Source organism: Mytilus trossulus, chromosome 11 (genome assembly GCF_036588685.1).
Source record: "Mytilus trossulus isolate FHL-02 chromosome 11, PNRI_Mtr1.1.1.hap1, whole genome shotgun sequence".
NCBI lineage: Eukaryota > Metazoa > Mollusca > Bivalvia > Mytilida > Mytilidae > Mytilus > Mytilus trossulus.
Genome location: NC_086383.1, coordinates 3,026,470 through 3,053,022, shown reverse-complemented (window position 1 = coordinate 3,053,022; position 26,553 = coordinate 3,026,470). Strand labels below are relative to the sequence as shown.

At 33.6% G+C, this 26,553-nt stretch overlaps 1 protein-coding gene across 4 annotated transcripts in view; it reads left to right on the top strand.

The window, feature by feature from the left end:
- The window catches only part of LOC134690648 (uncharacterized), a 226,125-nt gene extending 201,090 nt beyond the window's left edge, over window positions 1-25,035 (top strand). For 2 of the 4 annotated variants that reach the window (XM_063550640.1, XM_063550639.1), the window contains exons 2-5: window positions 10,757-11,031; window positions 11,829-12,058; window positions 14,378-14,555; window positions 21,429-25,035. In XM_063550640.1, coding sequence (XP_063406710.1) covers window positions 10,818-11,031; window positions 11,829-12,058; window positions 14,378-14,555; window positions 21,429-24,013 — 3,207 coding nt within the window. In that variant the 5' untranslated portion in view covers window positions 10,757-10,817 and the 3' untranslated portion in view covers window positions 24,014-25,035. The remainder of the gene's footprint in view (window positions 1-10,756; window positions 11,032-11,828; window positions 12,059-14,377; window positions 14,556-21,428) is intronic. The other 2 variants (XM_063550641.1, XM_063550638.1) reach the window with 2 other exon arrangements.
- The last annotated feature ends 1,518 nt before the right edge of the window (window positions 25,036-26,553 follow it).

Sequence of the window (26,553 nt, the reverse complement as noted above, 5' to 3'; positions counted from 1 at the left end):
TATCAGCCTAGGCCTAAAAATTGAGGTTTTTCAATGAAAGGGGGCTTTACATGAAGATGTAATATTTTCCAGCAATTTTAAATTTGTGAAGCTTTTTGGTTATAAATAATCCTTGCATATGTATTGAATGTACTTTAAATGGAAAGAAAAGTCACAAATAACATATCATATTAGTTTAAAATTGTCTTTAGCCAAGTAAGACTGGAAAAAAATAGGGGTCAATTTAGGCCGTGCCACATATTCACATTAAAAAATGCATATTGAGGCTACAAGAAATAAAAAATTGTGTCTTTTTTATCATTTCTATACTCATGTGACATGATACAACAAATCTGAGCACAAAAAGGCTTTTGCAATTAACCTTTCTTACAGAAAGTATGGTCTGATATAAAGATTTTTGCCTTTTTAATGAAAAACTTGGATGCAATTTTAGTCTCAACAGGCTTATATTCAAACCACTTGCTATCCTACAGAAGAAAAGAAAGATAGTATGTGAGATGGAACAGGTACAATAGACATTGTAAAGTGCTTTTGATACAAATTTAGTGAGGTCTTTATTGTGGACTTCAAATTTTATGTACCGAGAACCCCACTTTTGACTTCATCCAAACAGGGCGTTAGACAAGGGTCATTTATACAACACATTTTGTACATATTGTCTGAGATAATCTCCTTTTCTGTAGATTCTGAGTTCATAAACTAGTGAAGGAACTAGATAAAGGCATAGAAACACAAGTATTGACACATAAACACCTGTCAGATAAAAAGTCATTATGCCATGTATGCATCAATATTGAAAAAGCCTTAAAATGCCTAATTTGACCATAAAATGCCAAAATTGGTCATTTTTGCAGAAATTCTATAAAATAAAAGTTTAAATCCTTTAGTTTCATGCTATTTGACAAATTGAAACCACCAAATCATTTAGGGAAGTTGCCAAAGTACAGATTCTATATTTACAGACTTCACCTCTTAGGATAGAAAGAGTTGACAAATCTTAGAAAAACTTGGTATGACCAAAGCTTAATAAATTATAACACTGCTTGCAAAGTTTCATAACAATAGGATATATATTACAGACAATATGTTAAATTCTATACTCATCTTTGCATGTTAAATTTTGACGTTAAAATTGAATAATTTCAACTATCAACATTTTGGGCTTTGAAAATTAAAATATGGCAAAAAAATACTTTTTAAATGCCCTAATATATCATTTATTATGTACTAAAAGCAATAGAGTACTCATTTGATTTATGAGACTTAGCATAATTATTCAAAAGTCAAATTTATATCAGCCTAGGCCTAAAAATTGAGGTTTTTCAATGAAAGGGGGCTTTACATGAAGATGTAATATTTTCCAGCAATTTTAAATTTGTGAAGCTTTTTGGTTATAAATAATCCTTGCATATGTATTGAATGTACTTTAAATGGAAAGAAAAGTCACAAATAACATATCATATTAGTTTAAAATTGTCTTTAGCCAAGTAAGACTGGAAAAAAATAGGGGTCAATTTAGGCCGTGCCACATATTCACATTAAAAAATGCATATTGAGGCTACAAGAAATAAAAAATTGTGTCTTTTTTATCATTTCTATACTCATGTGACATGATACAACAAATCTGAGCACAAAAAGGCTTTTGCAATTAACCTTTCTTACAGAAAGTATGGTCTGATATAAAGATTTTTGCCTTTTTAATGAAAAACTTGGATGCAATTTTAGTCTCAACAGGCTTATATTCAAACCACTTGCTATCCTACAGAAGAAAAGAAAGATAGTATGTGAGATGGAACAGGTACAATAGACATTGTAAAGTGCTTTTGATACAAATTTAGTGAGGTCTTTATTGTGGACTTCAAATTTTATGTACCGAGAACCCCACTTTTGACTTCATCCAAACAGGGCGTTAGACAAGGGTCATTTATACAACACATTTTGTACATATTGTCTGAGATAATCTCCTTTTCTGTAGATTCTGAGTTCATAAACTAGTGAAGGAACTAGATAAAGGCATAGAAACACAAGTATTGACACATAAACACCTGTCAGATAAAAAGTCATTATGCCATGTATGCATCAATATTGAAAAAGCCTTAAAATGCCTAATTTGACCATAAAATGCCAAAATTGGTCATTTTTGCAGAAATTCTATAAAATAAAAGTTTAAATCCTTTAGTTTCATGCTATTTGACAAATTGAAACCACCAAATCATTTAGGGAAGTTGCCAAAGTACAGATTCTATATTTACAGACTTCACCTCTTAGGATAGAAAGAGTTGACAAATCTTAGAAAAACTTGGTATGACCAAAGCTTAATAAATTATAACACTGCTTGCAAAGTTTCATAACAATAGGATATATATTACAGACAATATGTTAAATTCTATACTCATCTTTGCATGTTAAATTTTGACGTTAAAATTGAATAATTTCAACTATCAACATTTTGGGCTTTGAAAATTAAAATATGGCAAAAAAATACTTTTTAAATGCCCTAATATATCATTTATTATGTACTAAAAGCAATAGAGTACTCATTTGATTTATGAGACTTAGCATAATTATTCAAAAGTCAAATTTATATCAGCCTAGGCCTAAAAATTGAGGTTTTTCAATGAAAGGGGGCTTTACATGAAGATGTAATATTTTCCAGCAATTTTAAATTTGTGAAGCTTTTTGGTTATAAATAATCCTTGCATATGTATTGAATGTACTTTAAATGGAAAGAAAAGTCACAAATAACATATCATATTAGTTTAAAATTGTCTTTAGCCAAGTAAGACTGGAAAAAAATAGGGGTCAATTTAGGCCGTGCCACATATTCACATTAAAAAATGCATATTGAGGCTACAAGAAATAAAAAATTGTGTCTTTTTTATCATTTCTATACTCATGTGACATGATACAACAAATCTGAGCACAAAAAGGCTTTTGCAATTAACCTTTCTTACAGAAAGTATGGTCTGATATAAAGATTTTTGCCTTTTTAATGAAAAACTTGGATGCAATTTTAGTCTCAACAGGCTTATATTCAAACCACTTGCTATCCTACAGAAGAAAAGAAAGATAGTATGTGAGATGGAACAGGTACAATAGACATTGTAAAGTGCTTTTGATACAAATTTAGTGAGGTCTTTATTGTGGACTTCAAATTTTATGTACCGAGAACCCCACTTTTGACTTCATCCAAACAGGGCGTTAGACAAGGGTCATTTATACAACACATTTTGTACATATTGTCTGAGATAATCTCCTTTTCTGTAGATTCTGAGTTCATAAACTAGTGAAGGAACTAGATAAAGGCATAGAAACACAAGTATTGACACATAAACACCTGTCAGATAAAAAGTCATTATGCCATGTATGCATCAATATTGAAAAAGCCTTAAAATGCCTAATTTGACCATAAAATGCCAAAATTGGTCATTTTTGCAGAAATTCTATAAAATAAAAGTTTAAATCCTTTAGTTTCATGCTATTTGACAAATTGAAACCACCAAATCATTTAGGGAAGTTGCCAAAGTACAGATTCTATATTTACAGACTTCACCTCTTAGGTCCGAGAACACAATTAATTCGTAGTGCATTTCTTTTAGAACATAAATGAAAATTAAAAAAATCCCACCTGCGCTTTCTCAATGAAATTTTTACAGTGTGTTGTACTACTTTTGGGACAAATTAAATCAAAAATATAGAAAACTTCATCGCCTCTAACTCAAAATATGGACAATGTTGTGTTTAGGGTGTCTTGAAATCTTTTGACAGCTTCCGAAGTGCTAATTTTTAACCTTTTTCAGCTGGACCAAACCACTACTTTCCTGTACAATTCTGGACCCAAATGTTTTTACAGTGTAGTTTTACCCCCCTACTTACAATTTGAGGCATTAAACATGGAGAAATAAATTTGGAAGGGGTATAAAAATTATTGGCAAGTAACCCACTGTTAACACTAGGGACTATATTCGTGAACAACGAAAATCAAGGGACGACAATTGTGGTCTCGGACCGGCTATAGGTCAATGAAATCAGAGGGGTTGAGACCTCCGTAACTGAGGAGAGTGTCAATATTGCAGAATTTTTTTCTGAAGTCTACAGCCTCCTTGAACACTCTGGCGACTTTGTTTTGGGAAAAACCGGCATTCAAGTCGACGGCTGAGTAGCGTTCAGCTTTGAGAGTACATTGATATTTTGCAATCGATAGTGATTGAACACGGTAGCATTGTATGTTTTATCATTATCACTGTCGGTTTAATTTGAAAGGTAACGATGATATATGTAGGCTTTTCATGACCACTATTGGCAGCTAGGCGGCAGTTAAACTGTTAGGCTTTGGGAATGGCTATGAAATCGCACTGTCTCATGCGAAATCCACAGTGGATCTTGGATTTATTCTTGATGGTTTTGTACAGTTGCATCTTGTTTTCGTCTGCAAGAGTGACGCGAGGGAGGAACAAAGAGATCTTAATCAGGATTATGTTTGCCACGTTATTGACGGTGGCTGCCCTAAGAATGGTATTTGCATCTGAATTGCGAACAAGTGGGAGTTCGTGCCTGAAACCATACACTATTTTGTTGTAATCATCCCAAAATACGTTTCAGGGGGCTGGCAAACGAGTACGATCTTTTTTTAGTGGGCTTGGTGATAATGTATCCATGGCAGGTTGCAAATCCAGTGTTCTCAGCCTCGGCATTGGTGGAAGAATCCTTATGCCACAGTTGATTGAGACACTACGATTTAGAGAAGTCTTCGGGGGGGGGGGGGGGGGGTAGGTTAACATTCCCAGCATAGTATTGGAGATGCCGGGGTGGTTAATGTGTTCAATCTGCTGGCCAGAAAGTCGATAACAGATAGTTTTGAAGAGATGCCATGATAAATGAGATTAACGTCTGCATAAGCAGTGCCGTCGTGCTTTTGAAGTCGCCCTTCTACCACGAGATAACGCTCGGTTGGGTAATGGAACAGGTCTTGCAATGTTGATTCGGATCTCCGCTCAAGAGTTGGTAAGTTAAGCGCCGGGTTAAGGTTCGAATTCTTGAACCTGATATTAATATTTTTGAAGACTTTCATCGAAGGTCAACCCTTCGGTGATTGTAAGGATGTCAGACATTATGTATTAATTTATAGCTTTGGAGGAAGTCGTGAATGGTAGCGATTCCTCGACCAGAGATGAGATTGTTTAACTGGGTTTGGTTGTAGGGCTTTCTGCGTTTAACACTGAGATGTCGATTGGGCATGCTGCGTTGGACACTGAGTTTTCGAGGGCGGTTCACTTTGTCAACGTCATGGTCGACGACTTTGGCTACAACCTTTTCAACTCATATCATGGCTGCATAGGTGGCAGCGCTCATAGCCTTACTTTCCAAGGTCTTGGATAGTGTCAAACAAAATTACCAGCAAAACATTTCTTAATTCTTAACAATTATTTACAGAATATTACGATGGAATTGCTTATATTCTTTGATGCTGATGTGTTCACCTTTCTTCATGGTATCGAGGATCGCCACAGTCTTGTTGCGCACACCATTGTTTTCAGCACAGTAGGCAGCGTTGCAGCGATAGATGAGTTGGTCAAAGTCGGAGGGTAGAGATACGGTTTGAAGTCCGCTACAATGTTTATCTTGCTTTAGATGTGCGACACAATATTCGTCAACTTGTAACTGTTTATCGCCTTCGGGTTTTCAAGAGGGTTAGTTAACTGGATACATGGCACCGGAACTGTTTAGGATCCATGCATAGTCGACAAGGTCTTAAAAACTTCGGGCTCGAACGATTCTGGTTTCTTTTTCACAATGAGTTCCCAGAGGTCAAGGGTTCCTTTGTACCTCACACCTTCCACGGAAATATCATCGCCGTCAGAAGTAACTGGTTATCTTCCGATGAAGATACCATCGGTTTTAGTTCGCGATCCAAAGGTGTGGTATGCGGAAGGATTGTTACTGAGCTGCAAACACTGCTGTGCTCGAGGTCCGAGGATGGTGTCTGTAGGTGGTGCAATGTGAAGGGGGTAGTCAAACGGTGGAGGAGGGAGGGCTTTCACTGCTGCAGGAAGGTATACTATCGTGTTGGTGATCGATGGAGCTGCCTCTCGCTGAGCATCAACCAAAGGCTTAACACATTGGAAAGGTCCCAGTTGAGTCCAATCTTCGGGAGGCGATGTTACTGGCTTGAATCTTCCGCTTGATCTTTTGCAACTCCCTTGCGAGCGCCTCACACTGTTTAGGGTCTGTAATCTTTATAAACGTCATTTATTTATAGCGTTGTCGTGAACTCCCCTGATCGATGGTTTGAACACCTCTAAGCGTTCGTTTGAACACCCCTAGGCGTTGGTTTGAACAGTGGTACTTTTTCCTGAAACCAGAGACATTACCCGGCCACGTCCACTTATATTTTGTCCAACTGATGAGTTAAGCCTTTTTCAACTGATGATGATAGTTCGTTCTTATGTTGTACTGTTATACCACTGTCCCATGTTAGGGGGGGGGGGGGTCCCGCTAACATGTTTAACCCCGCCACATTATTTATGTATGGTCTGTCCCAAGTCAGGAGCCTGTATTTCAGTGGTTGTCGTTTGTTTATGCGTTACATATTTGTTTTTCGTGAAATTTTTTACATAAATAAGGCCGTTAGTTTTCTCGTTTGAATAGTCTTACATTGTCTTATCGGGGCTTTTTATAGCTGACTATGCGGTATGGATTTTGCTCATTGTTGAATGCCGTACCTTGACCTATAGTTGCTAATGTTCGTGTCAATTTGGTCTTTTGTGGATAAAAAGAGTGCCACACTCTTTGCACGTTAAGAACCCATGCAACAACTCTTTGAGGGGTCCGTAGGTGGCCTGTTGCAAGGCAAAATTTCTGTCCCTATCCAACATACCCTCATTTTCCAGTGGCAGTCCAAATTTCCCCGACCATCATCCCAGATGGCCTCTATTGTATCATCCTACCTATTGTATTTATTGTGAACTTGTTCTCGTCCTGAAAATACATGAACTATTTGCCACTGGACGTAGAGCAACCAACAATCTATCACTCAATCTTGTTTATATATATCTATCAAAATGGGGAAAAACACTACAATAATTTATCGACCTATGGGTGTTACGGATAGGAAAATACGGACTGTCAAATAGATAAATGCCATATAAAACATGCTAAAACAATCTCAATGTTCATATTATCCCGTGAAGAAGGCTATATTATTCTTTCATTATCTAAAAATCTTTTTTATTGTACAAAAACTTTCATATTTAAAAAATTCGCCATGACCATAATGCGAAACTAAACTTCTAACTGTGTATTTCTACCTTATAGTGTTTGGGGTCAACCTTATCTGTAAAACAAGCGCTCAAAGTCCGCTTACACCACCAAAGGGACTCTGATCGAGTGGATGTTGTTGACAAAGGTCATCTGGTATGTCCCTTTTTTGGGCAGCTCGATCTTGACTGTCTTGTGGATGACGCAACACTCTTTGTTGGTGTCCAGGACTTCCTTGCTCTAATAGTGGACCAAGCACCTGCAGCCTTCGATCAGCAGTAAGTTTAGTTCTCTCTCCTGTTGTTCACCAACGTTTGAAATGCGCAGCGGGTATACTTCACTATCATCTTTCTAAAAACATTAACCGCAAGGATGGAATTGGCTTTCTCAAATTTATCAATATCCTTTAGGCTAACCAGATTGAGCTCTGTGTAACCCTGTCTGTTTGTTTTTGGTCTACCTCGTTAGGGTGCAAGGTCAAAAGTATGACCCACTTGAAACAACCTCGTCGTTATTTTTCACATTGATTACATCCTTCTTGGCTTTGATCCACGCCGGATAATTAATATACCCATCGGTCGGTGATTGTTAAGATTGACTTGAAGTTTTACAATTGCCTTCGATGTCCAGACACTTTTTTCAGAGGTCCACTGTGCAATCTTTTCTCCGATCTTTTCAATCATCTCCTCGAGTGTTTCAAGCAAATCCGTGCACGTGGTGGAAGTCAACATCTAGTTTCCCTAGTATAAAAATCCCACGTTCTCATCATCCATCTTACCTGTTGGGTTAATCTTCATAGTGCAGCAACACATTGACTTTCTATCCTTTCAATGCCCAATCGTCTATAATTTCCATCCTTGACATTCGAGAGACCTCAAGGAAGGTCTGCACCTCTGTAAATAAGTGGGGTAATCTTTCAGTTAGTAAATACATCAGTAAAGACTTTCTTCAGTGGATGTACCTCAATTTTATCCCCAATGGCTTTCCTGTCTTCTCTGATCTTTTCCTGTAACATCTCCAGTAGTCGATCTTTCGACATCATTTTAACCCCTCTCAACCCATGCTGTTTGGCCTGGGTGATAATATCCTTCCTCGTATAGGGTTGGGACAACGCTCAAATAATGTTGGTCTTCGTTCCGATCAACTGAACCAACTGATCTTTCCTCATCTGGGAGTACTATCGGAGGTGGTTCATTTTGATAATGCCTCTCAGGGCTTTGACGTTTTCAACAACTAATTCCAGCTAATTTTAGCTATTGGATCTATGTCTTTATCCTAACAATCAAAATTAAAATCAATTAAGATCACCCATAACCACTATCCACAATTCAATAGTTTTTAGACCCGGTTTTTTATCTTTCTATCCTATCGTCCATATAAAAAACTATAAAATTCGTGGTCATCATACCCGGTGCGCTTGGTTTTTTCATCCAATAGCTCATTATTTGCAGAGCTCAATTAGTCTCTCTAATTGCGCAGACTGTGGTCAGCTGCTTGTTTAATCTCTCTCAACCTCAAGTGGGGAAAGTTGCCCCTTCCAACATCAGGTTATAATTTTTGTCTACCTATTAACTAAATATTTGCTTAATATTAGAAAGACTGAGAGATTAGGGGGGTTTCACCATTGCCTTGTGCCCTTTGTCCTAAAATTTTGATAGCTGACTTTAGCTGATTATAATTTCATACGCCAGACGCGCGTTTCGTCTACATAAGACTCATCAGTGACGCTCAGATCAAAATAGGGAAAAAGCCAAAACATATACATGTACAAAGTTGAAGAGCATTGAAGACCAAAAATTCCAAAAAGTTGTGCCAAATACGGCTAAGATAATCTACTCCTGGGGAAAGAAAATCCTTAGTTTTTCGAAAGTTCAAAGTTTTGTAAACAGAAAATTTATAAAAATGACCATATAATTGATATTCATGTCAACACCGAAGTGCTGACTACTGGGCTGGTGATACCCTCGGGGACGAAACGTCCACCAGCAGTGGCATCGACCCAGTGGTGTAAATAGTTATCAAAAGTACCAGGATTATAATTTCATACGCCAGACGCGCGTAATGAAAGACATTCTAACATCATCATTTAAAGTTGGGATAATTCATCATTTGGCCTTAGCGAATAGTGTTAATCAAAGAGACATCAACAGAATCCCAATAAGAATAAAAATTGCAACTGGAACCTACATTCTACAGACGATTAGAGCAGCTTACAATCAAAACAACGTTGATCGAACATGTAAATTATGTAACCAGGCAGAAGAATCGCTATCACACTTTTTGCTGTGTTGTAGAGCACTAGATCGAATTCGTACACCAATATTGAAAAACATTATATGTAAATGTAGTGAGCTTCTTGCTTTGCCACATTATAATATCCAGCTAGACATTTTGCAACTGATTATTAATCCATTCCACTATGCTGGCAGTGTTGAGTCAGAAAATGATATAAGCTGTAGAATTGAACCTCTGTGTAGACAATTAATATATAATTTACACAGTAAGAGATACAAATGTATGAAATACTTTCAAAAATGGATTTAATAAGTAGTTGGAGGAAGATGAACTTAAAAGTCAGGTAGAAAGGTCAAATAGGGTTTTTGCTGATCGCCTAGGCTAAATATTATAAATAGAAGTTTTATATTCCTATTTTAATAGTATACAGACAATTTTTATCTTTTACATATAAAAGGATAAATAATATCGTAATTTGAACTGTGAACTGTGTACATAATGCTCATAGTGTAAATATTTTGATGGATTAAAAACTCTATACTAATGCTGTGGTGGAACTTCTTTTATTGTTTTACTCCATATACAGAGGTGTGCCTATATTGGCAGAAATTCATTGGATACATACATACATGGGTTATTTTGTAGGATTAAATATTGTCCGCCATGAAATTTTGTCCATCGGACACTTTTTCACAATAAATTGTGTCCCAAGGATATAATGTTGTTATAAAAAATTGTCTGGACGATAGTTACCTTTGAAATAACAGTCAAGGGTCTAACTTAAATTAGTTATTAGAGAAAAATAACATACACAAAGACAAACAAATATCTGCAGGACAAAGATTTACAAATAGGTCAACAAGACTTAAATTGCTCTTAAAACAACAATGGTTACCCATTTTTTTAAGTTCAATTTGTTTACAAACAATATTTGATAGAGAGAAACTGAAATAAAAAAATAAAGATCAACAGGACAAGATCTACAAATAAGATAAATTGATTGTTTGTACAGGTCAGAGTTATCTTTCTTTGCACGTGTGTTTATAGTATTTTATGATTGTGTTTTGTATGGTCTTTATATGAGACAAAGTTATTTTGATGATGTCACCTTAAACCTTTAATAAAGAATCTACATATCTTTACAACCGAGTGGTTGTTATACTCATGGCTTTTTCCACCCGGTTTCATATCAACATCATTGGAGCCTCTAGTTGCTATCACCATATCATTTTCATGTTTCAGTGACATCTTTTATTTTTTGTAGGAACACATGAACCATTAAGTAACAATGATGTAGGTTTCTATTGTAAAACCAATCTGAAATCATGGCTTCTCTTTCTGAAGAAGAGGAGAATTATGTCCGGTTAACCTTGTTATTGAAAGGAGTGACACCTAGAGCAGTCCGTACTTATTTTGACAGAGAATTTCCACCTACCTCTCTACCCTCAACATTAAGTTCAAGCCACAACACTCTTTTGGACTTAAAAATAAAGAGAATCATAAATCAGGCTCAGTGGAAACTTTTGATTCCAAGAAATGGTAGGTCTTTATGTGACTGCAGAAATTTTGTAAATTAAGATTTCATTAACATATGTGGTTCACAATTTTTTTTTCTGTTGATGGCTACTAAACAAAAAATATCTTATTTATGAAATAACATCTTCAATATTCTTTTTTTACATACTTGTAACTTAATTAAGTTCACATTTAAAGATCTAATTACAGAGTTGAATTGGTAACTTAAAGTTTATTTTCCTCTTTTGTCATAATTCCATAAGATTTTATTTTGAACCATTTTGGATAAGCTGTTTCATTCTTAAATACTTAACGATCCTGTCCTTATGATAAAGACTTTAAATATAAAATGAATTTTAAAGTGATCTTTCACACAAAAATTCTGTAAACAGGCTACAAACTAAAAAACCTTGTCCTCTTATACATGTAAATGAAATTATTAATTATTTCAAAGATATAATATTTTTTGTCAGTATTTTTAAAGTGATATTTTATCTGTAATTAGTTTTACGTAACATTTAAAATGGTGAGTGAAATACTCCAGCATAACACCTTTTATATATAAAAAAAAGATGTGGTATGATTGCCAATGAGATAACTATCCACAAAAGACCCAAATGACACAGACATTAACAACTATAGGTCACCGTACGGCCTTCAACAATCAGCAAAGCCCATACCGCATATAAAAGCTCTAAAAGGCCCAGATAAGACAATGTAAAACAATTCAAACGAGAAAACTAACGGCCTTATTTATGTCAATGTAAAAAAATGAATTTACGACTATAAGTGTTACATTTCTGTTGCTGTTGATGTTACAGGGGTTCCGGATTCCAAAACATTTGATGTAACGTTGATGATCTGTTTGATCAGAAACTTGACATCTATCAATCCTCCAATCAATGGATTTGACAGTCTACCACCACCAGGGGAAACAACTCCAGGATCTGATCTAGCCAGGATAAAATGTTACAGGAATAAACTAGCTCATCATGATAGTAATACAATAGACACTACTTATTTCAATACAGCTTGGAGGGAGATATCAGATGTAAGTATCTCTACATTTATACTTGGATTTATATTGAACATGTCGGACTATGATCCCATTGTCAATAAATAGCTCAAGTAAAATAATATTTGAATTCAGTAATCAATAAACTTTTCTTACCATCTTGCCTCTGAAGGGATCTTTGGGACTGAGGAAGGATGTCATAAACTTCCACATTGCACTATACACCATTCTGCATTCCACATCAAACACTACACTATTCCACATTGCACAATACACCATTCTGCAATTCACATCATACGCTACACTATTCCACATTGCACCTTATACACCATTCTGCATTCCACATCAAACACTACACCATTCCACAGTGCACATTGCACTATGCACCATTCCAATTGCACCATACACCATTCCACATTGCACCATAAACCATTCCACATCAGACACTACACCATTCCCATTTGCATTATGCAGCATTCCAATTCTCCTTTTCAGAATCTAAAACACTATGGGTAATCTCATTGTTCATGTTAAAAAAATCATCTGCTCTGAAACTAGGTGAATTGCTACCAAAATGTAACTGAACGCTTCATATGGTTTCTTGTTTCTAAATTGTATCTGGGGATTTAATATATTAATAAACCTGGATGATGTTGCTAAATGTAGAGCAAGTTAAAGGTCGTGAAATGCAGTTTTTGGGATACGATTGCTGAAGACTTTTACCATTGACTCCTTTCCAAGGCCCTCACGTCAACCGTTTTGCTTTACATTAAGGAACAACTCAGATTCTTAAGATTGTCTTGTTATAAAAGGTAAAAACAAACAAACAGATTGAATTTAAACAACTTCCCTATAATTTTCATCTCATAATCTTCATGTTTTATTTGGAAAATCAGAATTAATCAGTATATATATTTAGAAACACGTCAAAGAGGGAATTCCGCAGTTATGATAAAATCATCATCAGAGTTGTTCCTATAAAACTATTTCTGTCAGATAAGTACTGAACTGGAGTTTTTCTTATATGTAACCATGGTTACCGTTATGAAACTGAAACTTTGATATTGATGATAAGGTAGGAAGTGAGATACCTTCTCTCTATATAATATATCAGTGACCGCTGTTGATAGTAAACTTGGAATTGATAATACAAAAATAAAACACAATAATTAAATGAATTACATTGTTCATACACTTGCTGAATTTTTCGTTATTGTTTTTAACGTTAGTTTGCCTTAACCAAATGTTTAGAAATTTATTTACAAGGCTTATAACCCCAAAACACAGATCAAGTTTGAATTTGGGTGGCATCACCTTTACCGTTCTAGAGTTATGCCACTTTACAAATTTCTTTTCTCAAATTAGATATAAGAAGATGTGGTATGAGTGCCAATGTGACAACTCTCTATCCAAGTCAAAATTTATAAAAGTAAACCAATATAGGTCAAAGTACTGTCTTCAACATGGAGCCTTGACTCACACCGAAAAGCAAGCTATAAGGGCCCCCAAATTACTAGTGTAAAACCATTTAAACAGGTAAACCAAGGGTCTTATCTATATAAAACATGAGAAACGAGAAACACTTATGAACCACATCAACAAACAACAACTACTGAACATCAGATTCCTGACTTAGGACAGGTGCAAACAATTGAAGCGGGTTTAAAGTTTTAATGGTACCAAACATTCAGCCTTATCTGACATAAAAGTGCAACATCACAACATAGAAAGACACACTATAAAATATCAATTGAAATGGCTTAAATCAATCGAAAGACATATTAACACCAGTGAACATACACTGAACAAATAAATATGATCTATGATACAATGTAATTACTAAATAAATAGACTAAGGGAAGAATAATTAAAGTAACATGCTATACCGCTGTGAAATGTTAAACAATTTGCATCAACCAAATGTTATGAAACGTATACACAATGCTTATTACAACAAACATCAGATCAAGTACAAATTTTGGTAGCCCACTTTTACAGTTCTATAGTTGTGTTCCTTTTTAACAGTATATGCAAGCAGAGGCATCATCTGTGTCCCATGGACACATTCCCTAATTATTTTTTACTTATTTACCACAATGACACAATGTTTGGCCTATTGAATAGCAGCGCAAAATACACTTTATAATGTAATTTATGATCCTGTGGTACAACTGTATACTGTACACACAATTTAATCCTCATGTTTACAGCATTGCCTAGCAATCTTGATTTACAAGCAAGGCTCGTTTGAATGAATTGAAACTGATTAATTTATTGTATCTATAGACATACATGATAATGAATGATGTTTTGAAGGATAAAAAAAATATCAAAAATTGAACTATTCATTTCTAGGCTGTAGGTCGATTGGGAGATGAAACAATGTATCAAGAGTGTCAAGGGTTAAAGGTGAAAATCTTGGACCAGTCTAATCAGGAAATTATGTTGGAAATCAAACAATCACTGGAAGAGTTGAAAGAACTGAAACTAACAATGGAAATTTTCAAAGACCCAATACCATGGCACATCAAAGGTACATTATATACTTATTGATACAGATAAAAGTAGACTATCAATTGACAGGGTAAATATTTACCTATTCTTCATTTTCTCATATATTTTGCAATGTTTTACTCCTATACGTCACGTATATTGATCGAAACAAATATCAACATTCCCTACAGAAATGTCTCGCCTGTGAAGAAAGTCGCAGTATGGGAGACTTGGGTATGAAAATCCTGTGGGATCTACGGCATAACCAATTTGTTTAAAGCTTCATATTTCAGAAGGAAGAAGACCTGGATTTCTTCATACCTCATGTTCATGGTTGTGTGACTGCTTGAGAAAAAGAATTACAGTTTTCTTTTTAAGTGAAATACTCACTTATTATGAGTATCAGGATAACTATATTTGGTATATTGGTTCTTGCAACGTATACATGTCCGTCAGGTAGGGTTCCCCTGACCTCGACCTTATTCTATGGATCAAGGTCAAGGACAATGTACATATGACAGACACAATCTTTGTAACATAAGGTATCCGCACACAAGGTATCAAGGTTAAAATTACATGGTAAAGTCCATATCTCGGATAATATAAGCGATAGTTCAACAATTTTTGGTTTATGGAATGACTGTGTGCATGATTCATTGGGTAATGTTTAGTTTGTATCGTTTGATCTGTGTTTCAGATACTATATAATCAATACGACCACTATATTTGATGTATGGAATGACTGTCAGTTGCATACAAGTCTGTATGACAGGTTTCATTTATACTTGACCTCATTTCCATGGTTCATTAGACAATTTTGTGTGGTTTGATTTATTTCTCAGATACTATAAGCAATATGTCAGTTATATTTAGTGAATGGAACAATCTTGAGGTGTACATATCTGCCTGGTATGGTTCATATGACCGTGACTTCATTTTCATAGTACATTGTTAATGGTAAGATGATGAGTAAACCCTTCATATTCATGATATTACAGACTTTAAACATGAGTTCAATGATAAGTAAAATAGGCGAGACATTTCAGTTTCTATTATTTAGAGTAATACTATCATTCTATTTGGTATATACAATCCTTTTCAGGTATACATGTCCATGAGACAGGGTTTATATCACCTTGACCTCTGATTTAACAGAATCTAGGCTAACCTATAAGGGACATGTAACCTTGGAATACACATGTAAAAATGTGTGCATAGTCAGATCTCAGTAGGGTCATTATCCTTTATTCACCTCAAATTGATGAACTCAAATATATATAGTAGGTAAATAAAATGTCTTATTGGATACGTTTCAATTTTTAACAAGTGACTGAGCTTAACCATTTGTCATGTTTGTGCTTATTCAAAGAGCAGAGCATCATTCAATAAATTTGTAAAACCTATGGAGTTATTAAATGTATGCAAAGTACTAAATTTTAAAATAATTTATTCATTGTTATTGTGTGAAAAAAAAGGATTTATTACCAACAGAAGCTGCATTACAAGTTTTTTTTTAGGGTATGCTAAATTACTGAAAAATAAATATCACTTTGGACCCCGAAAATTTCACCTCACATGTGCAAATGTCTCAGCTTCGAAACAAGCCATCATACATATATAATTACATTAGATGTATGTTTCATTGAAATACTTTATTCTGATTGGCTAACTGCAAATCACGTGTTATTCCTTAAGCAATTGCATCACTCAATAAAACTTATCATTCATGATAACATGTGGTCCCACATTAAAGTGCACAGTAAAATTAAAATAAAAAAAAATTAAATTGGTGTTTTCCTGATCATAGCTAAAAGCTGTAATTATAAGTATTGAATGCTTCTTTTTGTATCTTCATAGGGTTGTAAAAGCGTTCACCATGCGCACATTTTTGTACTTCGGTCAACACTTTTACACCCTAATATATAAACTTCCAAAATCATGTATTTTAATGATTTATTTTACAATTTGTTATAATTTTAATAGAACTGATCCTTGGTTAACCAAGACAATATGTTAGTGTCTTACTAATAAGTATATTTTTTGAGGGGTTATTTTCCATTTCGATTGTATCAAGACAAGTAGATGTGATATGATGGCCAATGAGACAAATATCGACAAAAGGACAGGCAGGTATACAACCACTGGTCAGCATCCAGACATCAACAATGAGTACAACAGATATTGTATAGCAAATTGTATAGTAAGGTATGAAAGGTTTTGAGATAACAAAATGTGAAACAACTTACACCATGGACTTATTTCAACATTTTATATCTGTTTTAAATTATTATAATTAATTCATATGAATAGTAAGTTTTTTATGGCTCGCCATAATGGAGGAGGCATTAAGTTTTACCCTTGTCCGTACGTATGTATGTACGTCCGTCCGTACGTCCATACGTCCCAAAGTTGGTTTTCGTTCTTTAATTCTGGTTTGCCAAATGTTACCAAATGTTATAAAACTTTTACACAATGATTAATATGAGGAAGGCGCTACCTTAAATGCCAGCTTTATAATGTCCTAGATATTGATTGGTTGTTGGTGGTTTAACGTTCAGTGGCAAATATTTCATGCATGTTCAGAACGAATGTCCAAGGCTACAATAACGTTACGTTTTGTTTATATCTAAAATAAAATTATAAGTTCAGATGAAAAATGCTATTTTTCTTGAAAAAAATATTCTGATTCCCAAATTGATGAATAAAAAAGCATAGGACAAAAAAATATTTTGAATCCAGATCTTTGCCAAAAATGATTTTATCTTTCAGATATGCAAATTAAATTTAACTTTTATATATCAAAAAACATAAAAACTTCCCAAACCGCACATGTCAGTCTGTACACAGTATTTTTTAGGTGATAATAAGACTGTATTTGCCAATTTGTTATGATAAACCTTAATACTAGTGTTAAATTTTGACTAAATAATTTTAAATGATAGCGCTGAAGGGCTTCGGTAAAAAAAAATCTGACTCGAATAAAAACATTTGTATTTCTGATCATCTTCAGTTTGTGAGTTCTACATCAATATCTGACATGTACTATTTAATTCAGAGTCAGTTTTATGTCATTTCTTGCATATATTTTTTTTGTTACATGTACATAATGTAGCTTACTTTTCAAGTTCTTATATGATAGCAAAAAAAAATTGAGAATGGAAATGGGAAATACAAGCATGTTAAAAAAACACATTTGGTTTCAGACAATAACTTGAGTTAAGTAAATGGAATTCCATGAAATTTTACCAGGAGGTTCATACACAAAACTCAAAAGGAAGATAAGAATTGATTTTGGGGTTATAGTACATTATTGGAGGGTATTTTTATTTTTATATTTTGGGTTTTTCTTCCAAAAATTACCTTATTTACATCAATTATACTCATCTAGTACAGATTTGGCAGGAGATGCACTCAAAATATGGTGTTTTAAACATTTTATCTGTAGTCTGTGCATTTTCCTATGATGTACATGTACTTCTTGATAATGTTGATGTGAGTATCATGATAAAGAAAATATATTTGGTAACCGTAAGTATATATTCACAATTGACATGCACCAGAGCGAGAAAATGATCATCTTTCCCTTTAATTCCAAAAATTGAACATGATTTTTTTTCTCTCACAGAAACACATGAGTTATTTGGTAAATAAAACATTTGTCAATGTTTGAAACTTTCAGTAATAAAAATTAAGTTTAGCTTGTTTGAATGTTTCACTGATTGTGTGAAAATTTTAACAGCAATGTACAAAACACTTGAATAAATTTCATTATCTGCAGAATTATTGATAACTTTCCTCACAATAAATTCACAAGGACATAGAACTAACACATTGTCTATGCTATTCTGATCTGTGTTTTATACATACATATACTGGCATGGCTGTGCTGTTTCAAGTTGTCTTCTTTTTCTGTTTCCTAAGAAGTATTTGTTTAACCTGTTCAGTCACTATAAAGTGTTACAATTCTTATTTAGACGCAACACATAAATAGTGACCAAAAAGGTTCTGCTTTCACACGAGAGGAGCTAGAAAAAAATTAAATGTACACATTTTCAATAGTTAGTAGGACTTAATATCATATGGAATTAAGGAGATATGTACACGTAGTTCGAGACTTCTGCTGAATAGAAATGGTCTACCTGTGCCTGTTTTCAAATTAGTTCATATTGATCTAAAGGATCTAAAATTAAAATATGTTTGATTTCAACTGACATAAAAAAAAAAATGGTGTTATTTATATGCTCAATATTCATCTGCAGTCGTATCAGGCTGTGCATGGCAAAGCATTTTATTGCCTTTAGGTTTGCACTTTTTTTTTTGGTCATGAAAATAAATTTGCTAACATGAGAATACCCTAATTTTACCTAAATTGTCAGTTTTTTTTAACAAACTTTTTTTTATGTACCAGACAAAAGTTTATTCTGTGCTTATTTTGTAGACTTCCCTTGTTTACAATAGAGTTATACCAATTTAATTTTGAGTCCATGTACAGTCATTGAAAAATTAGTTTGAAATAACATCCAAACAATCCATGATCCTGTAATGAGACAGGAACCCAAATTCCATACATCTTTACATGTATGGTTAATTTCAAATCCTTTAAACTGGGATATAAAAAGAGATTTTGTTTTATTTCATGCTGTAACTATTATTTTTGGAAGAAAAGGATGTTCATGGTAACACATTTAATTTGCTCATTTTATTGGAACCCAATTGAACCTTTCCATAGATTCACCTGGTAGTTACCTGTCCATTTAAACTTTTTGCAGTTCTTTTGTCCCATTGAACAAATACAACAGGTATTGTTCTCTGTATAGTTTATAGTCACTCAGACCTTTAAATTTCTTCTAAGAGAAATCTATCACTTATTATTAATGTACCAGAGTAAAAAGATGATAATAAGATAATTCACATGGTGAAACAAAACTTGTAAGTTTTTTGCAGGTATTTTTTGTTGAATAGATGCAATTTGGTTACTGAGTACAATTTTTGTACTGTGATGTTATATCATAAGTGTGTATTGCTAAATAGGTTGAAATGTGAACCTGATAGTGATATAGTCATAAAGTACTTGGGTAGAGTGAAAATGTTTTGATCAGGGATAAACTGATGCATAAAATATGCAGGCGACTGCTGCAGCTTGAATTTTAAAGGATGTAGCCCACATTCTTCCAAGTACCATGCCCTATATACACATCATGGTTTATTCTCATGGGTTATCATAATAACTCCATCTTCCCATAAAATCCAATTTTGGACAATATTGAAGCATACAATATATACAGTACTCAGTTCTAAATGTACTACTCAGACTCAAGTCTCCTTTTATGATTAAACTTAGAGAGAGAAAACAAAACAGTTTCCATTTCCTGGGACTGTATAAGGTTTGACATAATCAATGAAAAGATGTCTTGAGAGTTTGCCATTTAGAAAGTACAGAATAAGAAGATTGTGAATTATTTGAATGTTTTAACTTTTGTTAAGTTTTGAATAAGTCTGTGGACTACCAAAGGATCCAGAGGGAGACCCTTTTCTTTAGGGAAAAAATGATGATTATATAGGGAATAACTGAAGCATGACTGGAGCGCACCGTCAGACCCCCCCTTTTTTTTATGAAAAATGCTGGATTCGCCATTGACTACATGAATAACCGTGATCACATTCAACTGTATAATTATCACTGTTCCTTTGTGTTGGGAATAATGATATGTGGCAGATGAACATAAGGAGTCATGGTCAACCAGTGCACCGGAGTTTACCCCGCATGCCCGACATGGTCAATTTGTAAAAAGAAATGCTTGCAGAGTTTTTTTTCTGTGTTCCCATGGCTGGACGGAACTTTTACGCTAAATATGTTTTCGTTAACTATGATTTTGTGACTTTTGAATGAAGTACCTGTGATTATTTAGGACAGTTAATTTGCTTTGACCTCACTGATAATGGAATGTTGAAGCAGACGAAACATGGCGTCGGATGTTGTTGTCATTACTTCGGTAATTTCCGTGGTACAATAAAATTTAAATAAGCTACACAAGTAGCCAACATTTCTGAATTCTTGTTTTTGCAAACAAATAAAAATTCATGTCGTATTTAACATCGAATTTGTTCCGTTCTGCCTGTTTTTACAAGATCGCGATTAAACGAGAATTTTGGCAGCCATTAATAAAAAATAATCGTACGAGATTTAACGAGAGTGACGATTCTTTTCAGATGGGTCGTCTAGCAAGAGTTATCGTTCTTTGTCCCAAAACGATGCTTCTACCATAAGTGCCAGCTAAAGCTGGCATATTACCTCAAAACACAGATCAAGTTTGAATTTTGGAGGCTTCATTTTAACCGTTCTAGAGTTATGCCCTTCACAAATGGAAAAATTGCAATTTTTTTCGTTTCCATTCACTTTCTTTAGTTTGCCTCAACCAAATGTTATCAAATTTATACACAATGCTTATTACTACAAAATACAGATCAAGTTTGAATTTTGGTGGAGTCACTTAAACCGTTCTAGAGTTGTGCTGCTTTAGTTTCTGCTCTCTAACTTAAGTTTGCCTCAACCAAATGTTATGAAACTTATACTCAATGCTTATAACCACAAAATACAGATCAAGTTTGGTTTTTGGTGGTGTAACTTTTACTGTTCTAGAGTTATGTCATTTACAAAAGGAAAAATTGCTGAATTTTTCGTTTCAGTTCTCTAACTTAGTTTGTCTCAACAAAATATTACGAAACTTATACATAATACTTATTACTACAAAACTCAGATCAATAACAAATTTGGGTAGCATCACTTTTACTGTTCTTCAGTTATGTCCCTTTATAATTTTATATGATATGCAAGCGGGGGCATCATCTGTGTCCCATGGACACATTCCCCATTTATTTTATTTCTAATTAGCTACACTTAATATATTTTCAGAGCTGATAAAAAAACAAATAGAAGACTGGGAAAAGAAAGATAAGATGTTCGTGTCTACAAGAGCCAGTGATTATGTCATGGAACAGTTACAGGACAACAGTTGTTTGACATTAACCGCCCCATCAGGAGTTGGAAAATCATTTATTGCAAGACACACAGCACTTCTTTTAAAGAAGGAAGGATACAATATAATACCAGTGTACTCACCAACAGACATTAGAGATTATTATCAGCCTGGTAAACAGACCGTCTTCATTGTAGATGATATTTGTGGAAATTTCACTGCCAACCAACAACAGATTGAGAACTGGAAACAACTGTTACCTGTGATTAAAACAATAATGGCAGACACATATTGTAAGATTATTGTATCTTGTAGATTACAAGTTTATAAAGATGATAAGTTTAATATATTATCACCTTTTAAATTCTGTGAATGTAATTTAATATCAGATAAGTTATGTCTTACATCTGTAGAGAAAACAAATATAGCAAAAATTTATATTGGCAGAAGCATGACAGATATTTATGATTTATCTTCTAAATGTGATTTTTTCCCACTCTTATGTTCTTTATATCACGAAAAAGAAGATGTAGATGTCAAAGAATATTTCAAAAATCCTTTTGATGTCTATAAAAGTGAGCTAGACAGGTTAAGTGAGCATGGTGATGAAGGAAACTATAAAATATGTAGTCTTGCTTTATGTGTTCTCTTTAATAATCAGCTAAATGAAACATGGTTCCAGGGTAAAATGACAGATGAACAACGACAGATCATACAAGACACATGTGAGGCTTGTGAGTTCAACAGTATACCAAAGGCAAAACTAAAAAAAGCACTTGAAACTCTAGATGGAACATTTATATGTAAACAGAATGGTATTTATAAAACTCTACATGATAAACTGTTTGACTTTCTTGCTCATTACTTTGGTCAGAAAATGATAGAATGTTTAATACACCATGGTGATAGTGATTTAGTACATGAACGTTTTATCTGGCAGAAGTCACCAGATGACAAGAACAGTAATATAGACTTCATTATAGAAATACCAGATGATTATTTAGAATCATATTTAGAAAGGTTTATAAAGGACTGGTCAGCAAGAAAGGTGTCAGCTGTATTAAGTAACAATAATATGAAAGTATCATCATTCAGACAAAAGTTAATACAATACTTACAACAACTAGATAAACCACAACAAGTAATATTAACCAGTACCAAGGATACAGTGAGACCTAAAGAGGAGTATGGATCAGGTAATACTCCACTGATATGTACTTGTTATGATGGTTATACTGATATAGTACAGTGGTTGTTACATAATGATGTGAATGTGGATCAGTGTAGAGATGATGGGGTTACTGGACTGTACATGGCAAGTCAGCAAGGACATACTGACATAGTAAAGTTACTGTTAGAGAAGGATCCTAATGTTGATCTATGTAACAAGGATAGCTGTAGTCCTCTGTACATGACAAGTCAGCAAGGACATACTGATATAGTAAAGTTACTGTTAGAGAAGAATCCTAATGTTGATCTATGTAACATTTATGGCTATAGTCCTCTGTACTGGGCAAGTCATAAAGGACATACTGATATAGTAGAGTTACTGTTAGAGAAGAATCCTAATGTTAATCTTTGTAACAATTATGGCTATAGTCCTCTGTTATTGGTAAGTCATGAAGGACATACTGACATAGTAAAGTTACTGTTAGAGAAGAATCCTAATGTTGATCTATGTGACACGGATGGCCGTAGTCCTCTGTACATGGCAAGTCAGCAAGGACATACTGATATAGTAAAGTTACTGTTAGAGAAAGATCCTAATGTTGATCTATGTCACAAGAATGGCTATAGTCCTCTGTACTGGGCAAGTTATAATGGAGATACTGATATAGTAAAGTTACTGTTAGAGAAGAATCCTAATGTTGATCTTTGTGACAAAGAAGGCTTTACACCACTGATCAGGTCATGTGTTGGTAACCACACCAGTATAGTACAGTTATTAATGAAGTATAAACCAAACATTAATGCCACGACCTATGATGGAGGTAATGCTTTATTATTCAGTGCAAGGAATGGAAACATAGAGATAACACAGTTACTGTTAGAGAACAATGCTGACTGTAATATATGTGGTCATAGTAAACAAAAAATAACAGATACATTAAATAATGATTCATACCCAACATTAGATGAATATAAACAAGAATTATTTGATAGCTTTTTAGAGAATATGCCATTAAATGTAAAAGATTATATCAGTAATAAGTCAGTAGATTATGTCTTTGACGTGGATGCTGGTTCTTCTCCATTACATATAGCCTGTTTTATGGGTAGGATAGGTGCAGTCCGTTGTCTTCTGGACCACAAAGCTAACATTAACATGACAAAAGAAGATGGAACATCACCATTATTTAATGCATGTGAAGTAGGACATAAGGATATTGTACGTTTATTGTTAGATGATAAAAGAGCAGATACACAGATATGTAGACTAGATGGGAAATCCCCTTTAAACATTGCAGCAGATAATGGACATACATCTTTAGTCAGGATGTTAACAAAACACGTGAATTAGGAAACAAACTTTCTTCGTAACTCTTGTTCTATAGTTTCTCTTTCTTTATGACATTTAAAAGGCATGCAATGATGTTGGAATGTTTTCTTTTAAATTCTTGTACTTCACTGTTCTTTAGTCAGTGGTTTGTTATGACATGAAAATCAATTTGCAGATGAGAAAAAAAACCCTTCTTTTTTATTTTCCTGTTGATTAGTCTTTGTTTTTTATGTTTTATATTCATTCCATTACTTTCTCTTCGTTTCTAATTTAGCTTTATATTGCATGAATATTTCTTAATTTTATGACCAGGAATAAAAGAAACATTTAAGATTTAAATGCTGTAGAATCATTATATTGATGCCAATAAATTAACCTGTACCACACTTAGTTAACATTGATATCATGACTTAATTGTTTCCAATTACTTCTTTCTTCTTGATAAGTCAGGTCATCAGCGATAAGTTTTTGTCTTAAATATTTGATTTTTAAGCCAAACATTCCATATTGTATGACTACTTTACCATGAACACAAATATACCATATCATGTTTACTGTTATGTTATTATTGATATTACATTTGTTGTGTCTAAATGCATAATGTAGCAGGTCTCTTTTTGTGTCATTTTATGATTTGTTTCATTTTAGTACATTGATTCCGGTTATTTTTTTTTACTGTACATCGATTACAAAATATGCATTAACAGACTGTATCATTTAGATATTCTGCCATACAGAAAATATCAATTCAATTTGTTAAACTTAACTTCAATGGGCCATTCCAGTTAATTACTGACAGGTGGGGATGGATGGGGAGATTTCACCCATAAGATGTAGAAATTTTACACCCCTCAGAAAGAACTATCCATCCCCCATTATCAGAATTCACTGGAATGGCCCAATGCAATTATCAAGAAATGATGTATTATGGGAGAGAAGCTTTCTAGTCTGTGTCAGCATAATTTGCTTGTAGTAAATTTTTATTCATTTTAGAAAAGATGGATATTTATGTTGTAGATCAACATATGTTCAAAACTTTTAATTTGCCAATATTTAAAATGGAATAGTTATTGAATTCTTAATATATTTTTAAAATTTGTTCATTTGTCATACTTTAATTACTATTTGTGTTTTTCAAGACATGTATTTTAAAGACATATTTTACATATTCTTGTGTTCTTTAATGTGTTCTCCTTGTGTTCTACATGTTGTAAATCATATTTATTTTTTATATATCATTTGTGTTTTATATTTGAAGGACAATTTACAAAAACTAATTTAAAGGTATTACATTACCATTTAACACTCAAAAAATATATTTATTTTACATTTTAAGTCTTATTCAATTAGGACAGTGACAGAATGTTTTACTTGTTTTGTTATAAATCCTTATCAAAGTACAGATAATATTTTGTTTTATCTCACTTAGTCTAAGTTTAAAAGCAATATTAGATTGTGTCATTATTCTGGGTCCATTGTCTCTTTTATGTTTTTCTTTACTTTTAGTCTTTTTAAAGAATGATATAAAAAAATGATTTTAGACTGGAGACCCAATGCATTGATTAAATATGACTAACTTGTGTTGTCATGTATTAAGATGTCTGTCTTTACTCTTCTGGAGTTATGTAACTACAGAATTTTAATTGTTTTTTTTTTATATACAGAATTGTTTCCGTATGTCTAAGTAGCTATATATGGGGAGATTTTTTAAATTGGCATTTTGTAGTAGTTCCCATACACTATTTCTACATGGCAAACTTATCCATTTTTGTAGTATTTCCCATAATATACGTATTTCTACATGGCAAACTTATCAATTTTTGTAGTAGTTCCCATTTACGTATTTCTACATGGCTAACTTATCCATTTTTGTAGTAGTTCCCATATACGTATTTCTACATGGCAAACTTATCCATTTGTGTAGTAGTTCCCATATACGTATTTCTACATGGCAAACTTATCCATTTTTGTAGTAGTTCCCATATACGTATTTCTACATGGCAAACTTATTAATTTTTGTTGTAGTTCCCATATACGTATTTCTACATGGCAAACTTATCAATTTTTGTAGTAGTTCCCATATACGTATTTCTACATGGCAAACTTATCAATTTTTGTAGTAGTTCCCATATACGTATTTCTACATAGCAAACTTATCCATTTTTGTAGTAGTTCCCATAAAAGTATTTCTACATGGCAAACTTATCAATTTTTGTAGTAGTTCCCATATACGTATTTCTACATGGCAAGCTTATCAATTTTTGGAGTAATCTCCTCTGTAGCACACTATTTCAAAGTAGCAGCTTTTAATATTTTAGAGTGATACATCTGTAGGAAATTATTTTCATTATGACAGGTTCAACTGTTTTGAGAATCCCAACTGTAGGAAATTAGTTTTCAAAATCATAGCTTTTAATATCTTTGAGAAACTCCTTATACCTAAGCATTGATATGTTCATTAAATTGTTTCTTTAATTTCATTTGAACACCAATGTTTGGTTTTTTTTTATTTAAGGACCTTACTGTGTACTATTAAGTATTATCTAATAAATATTAGGTTA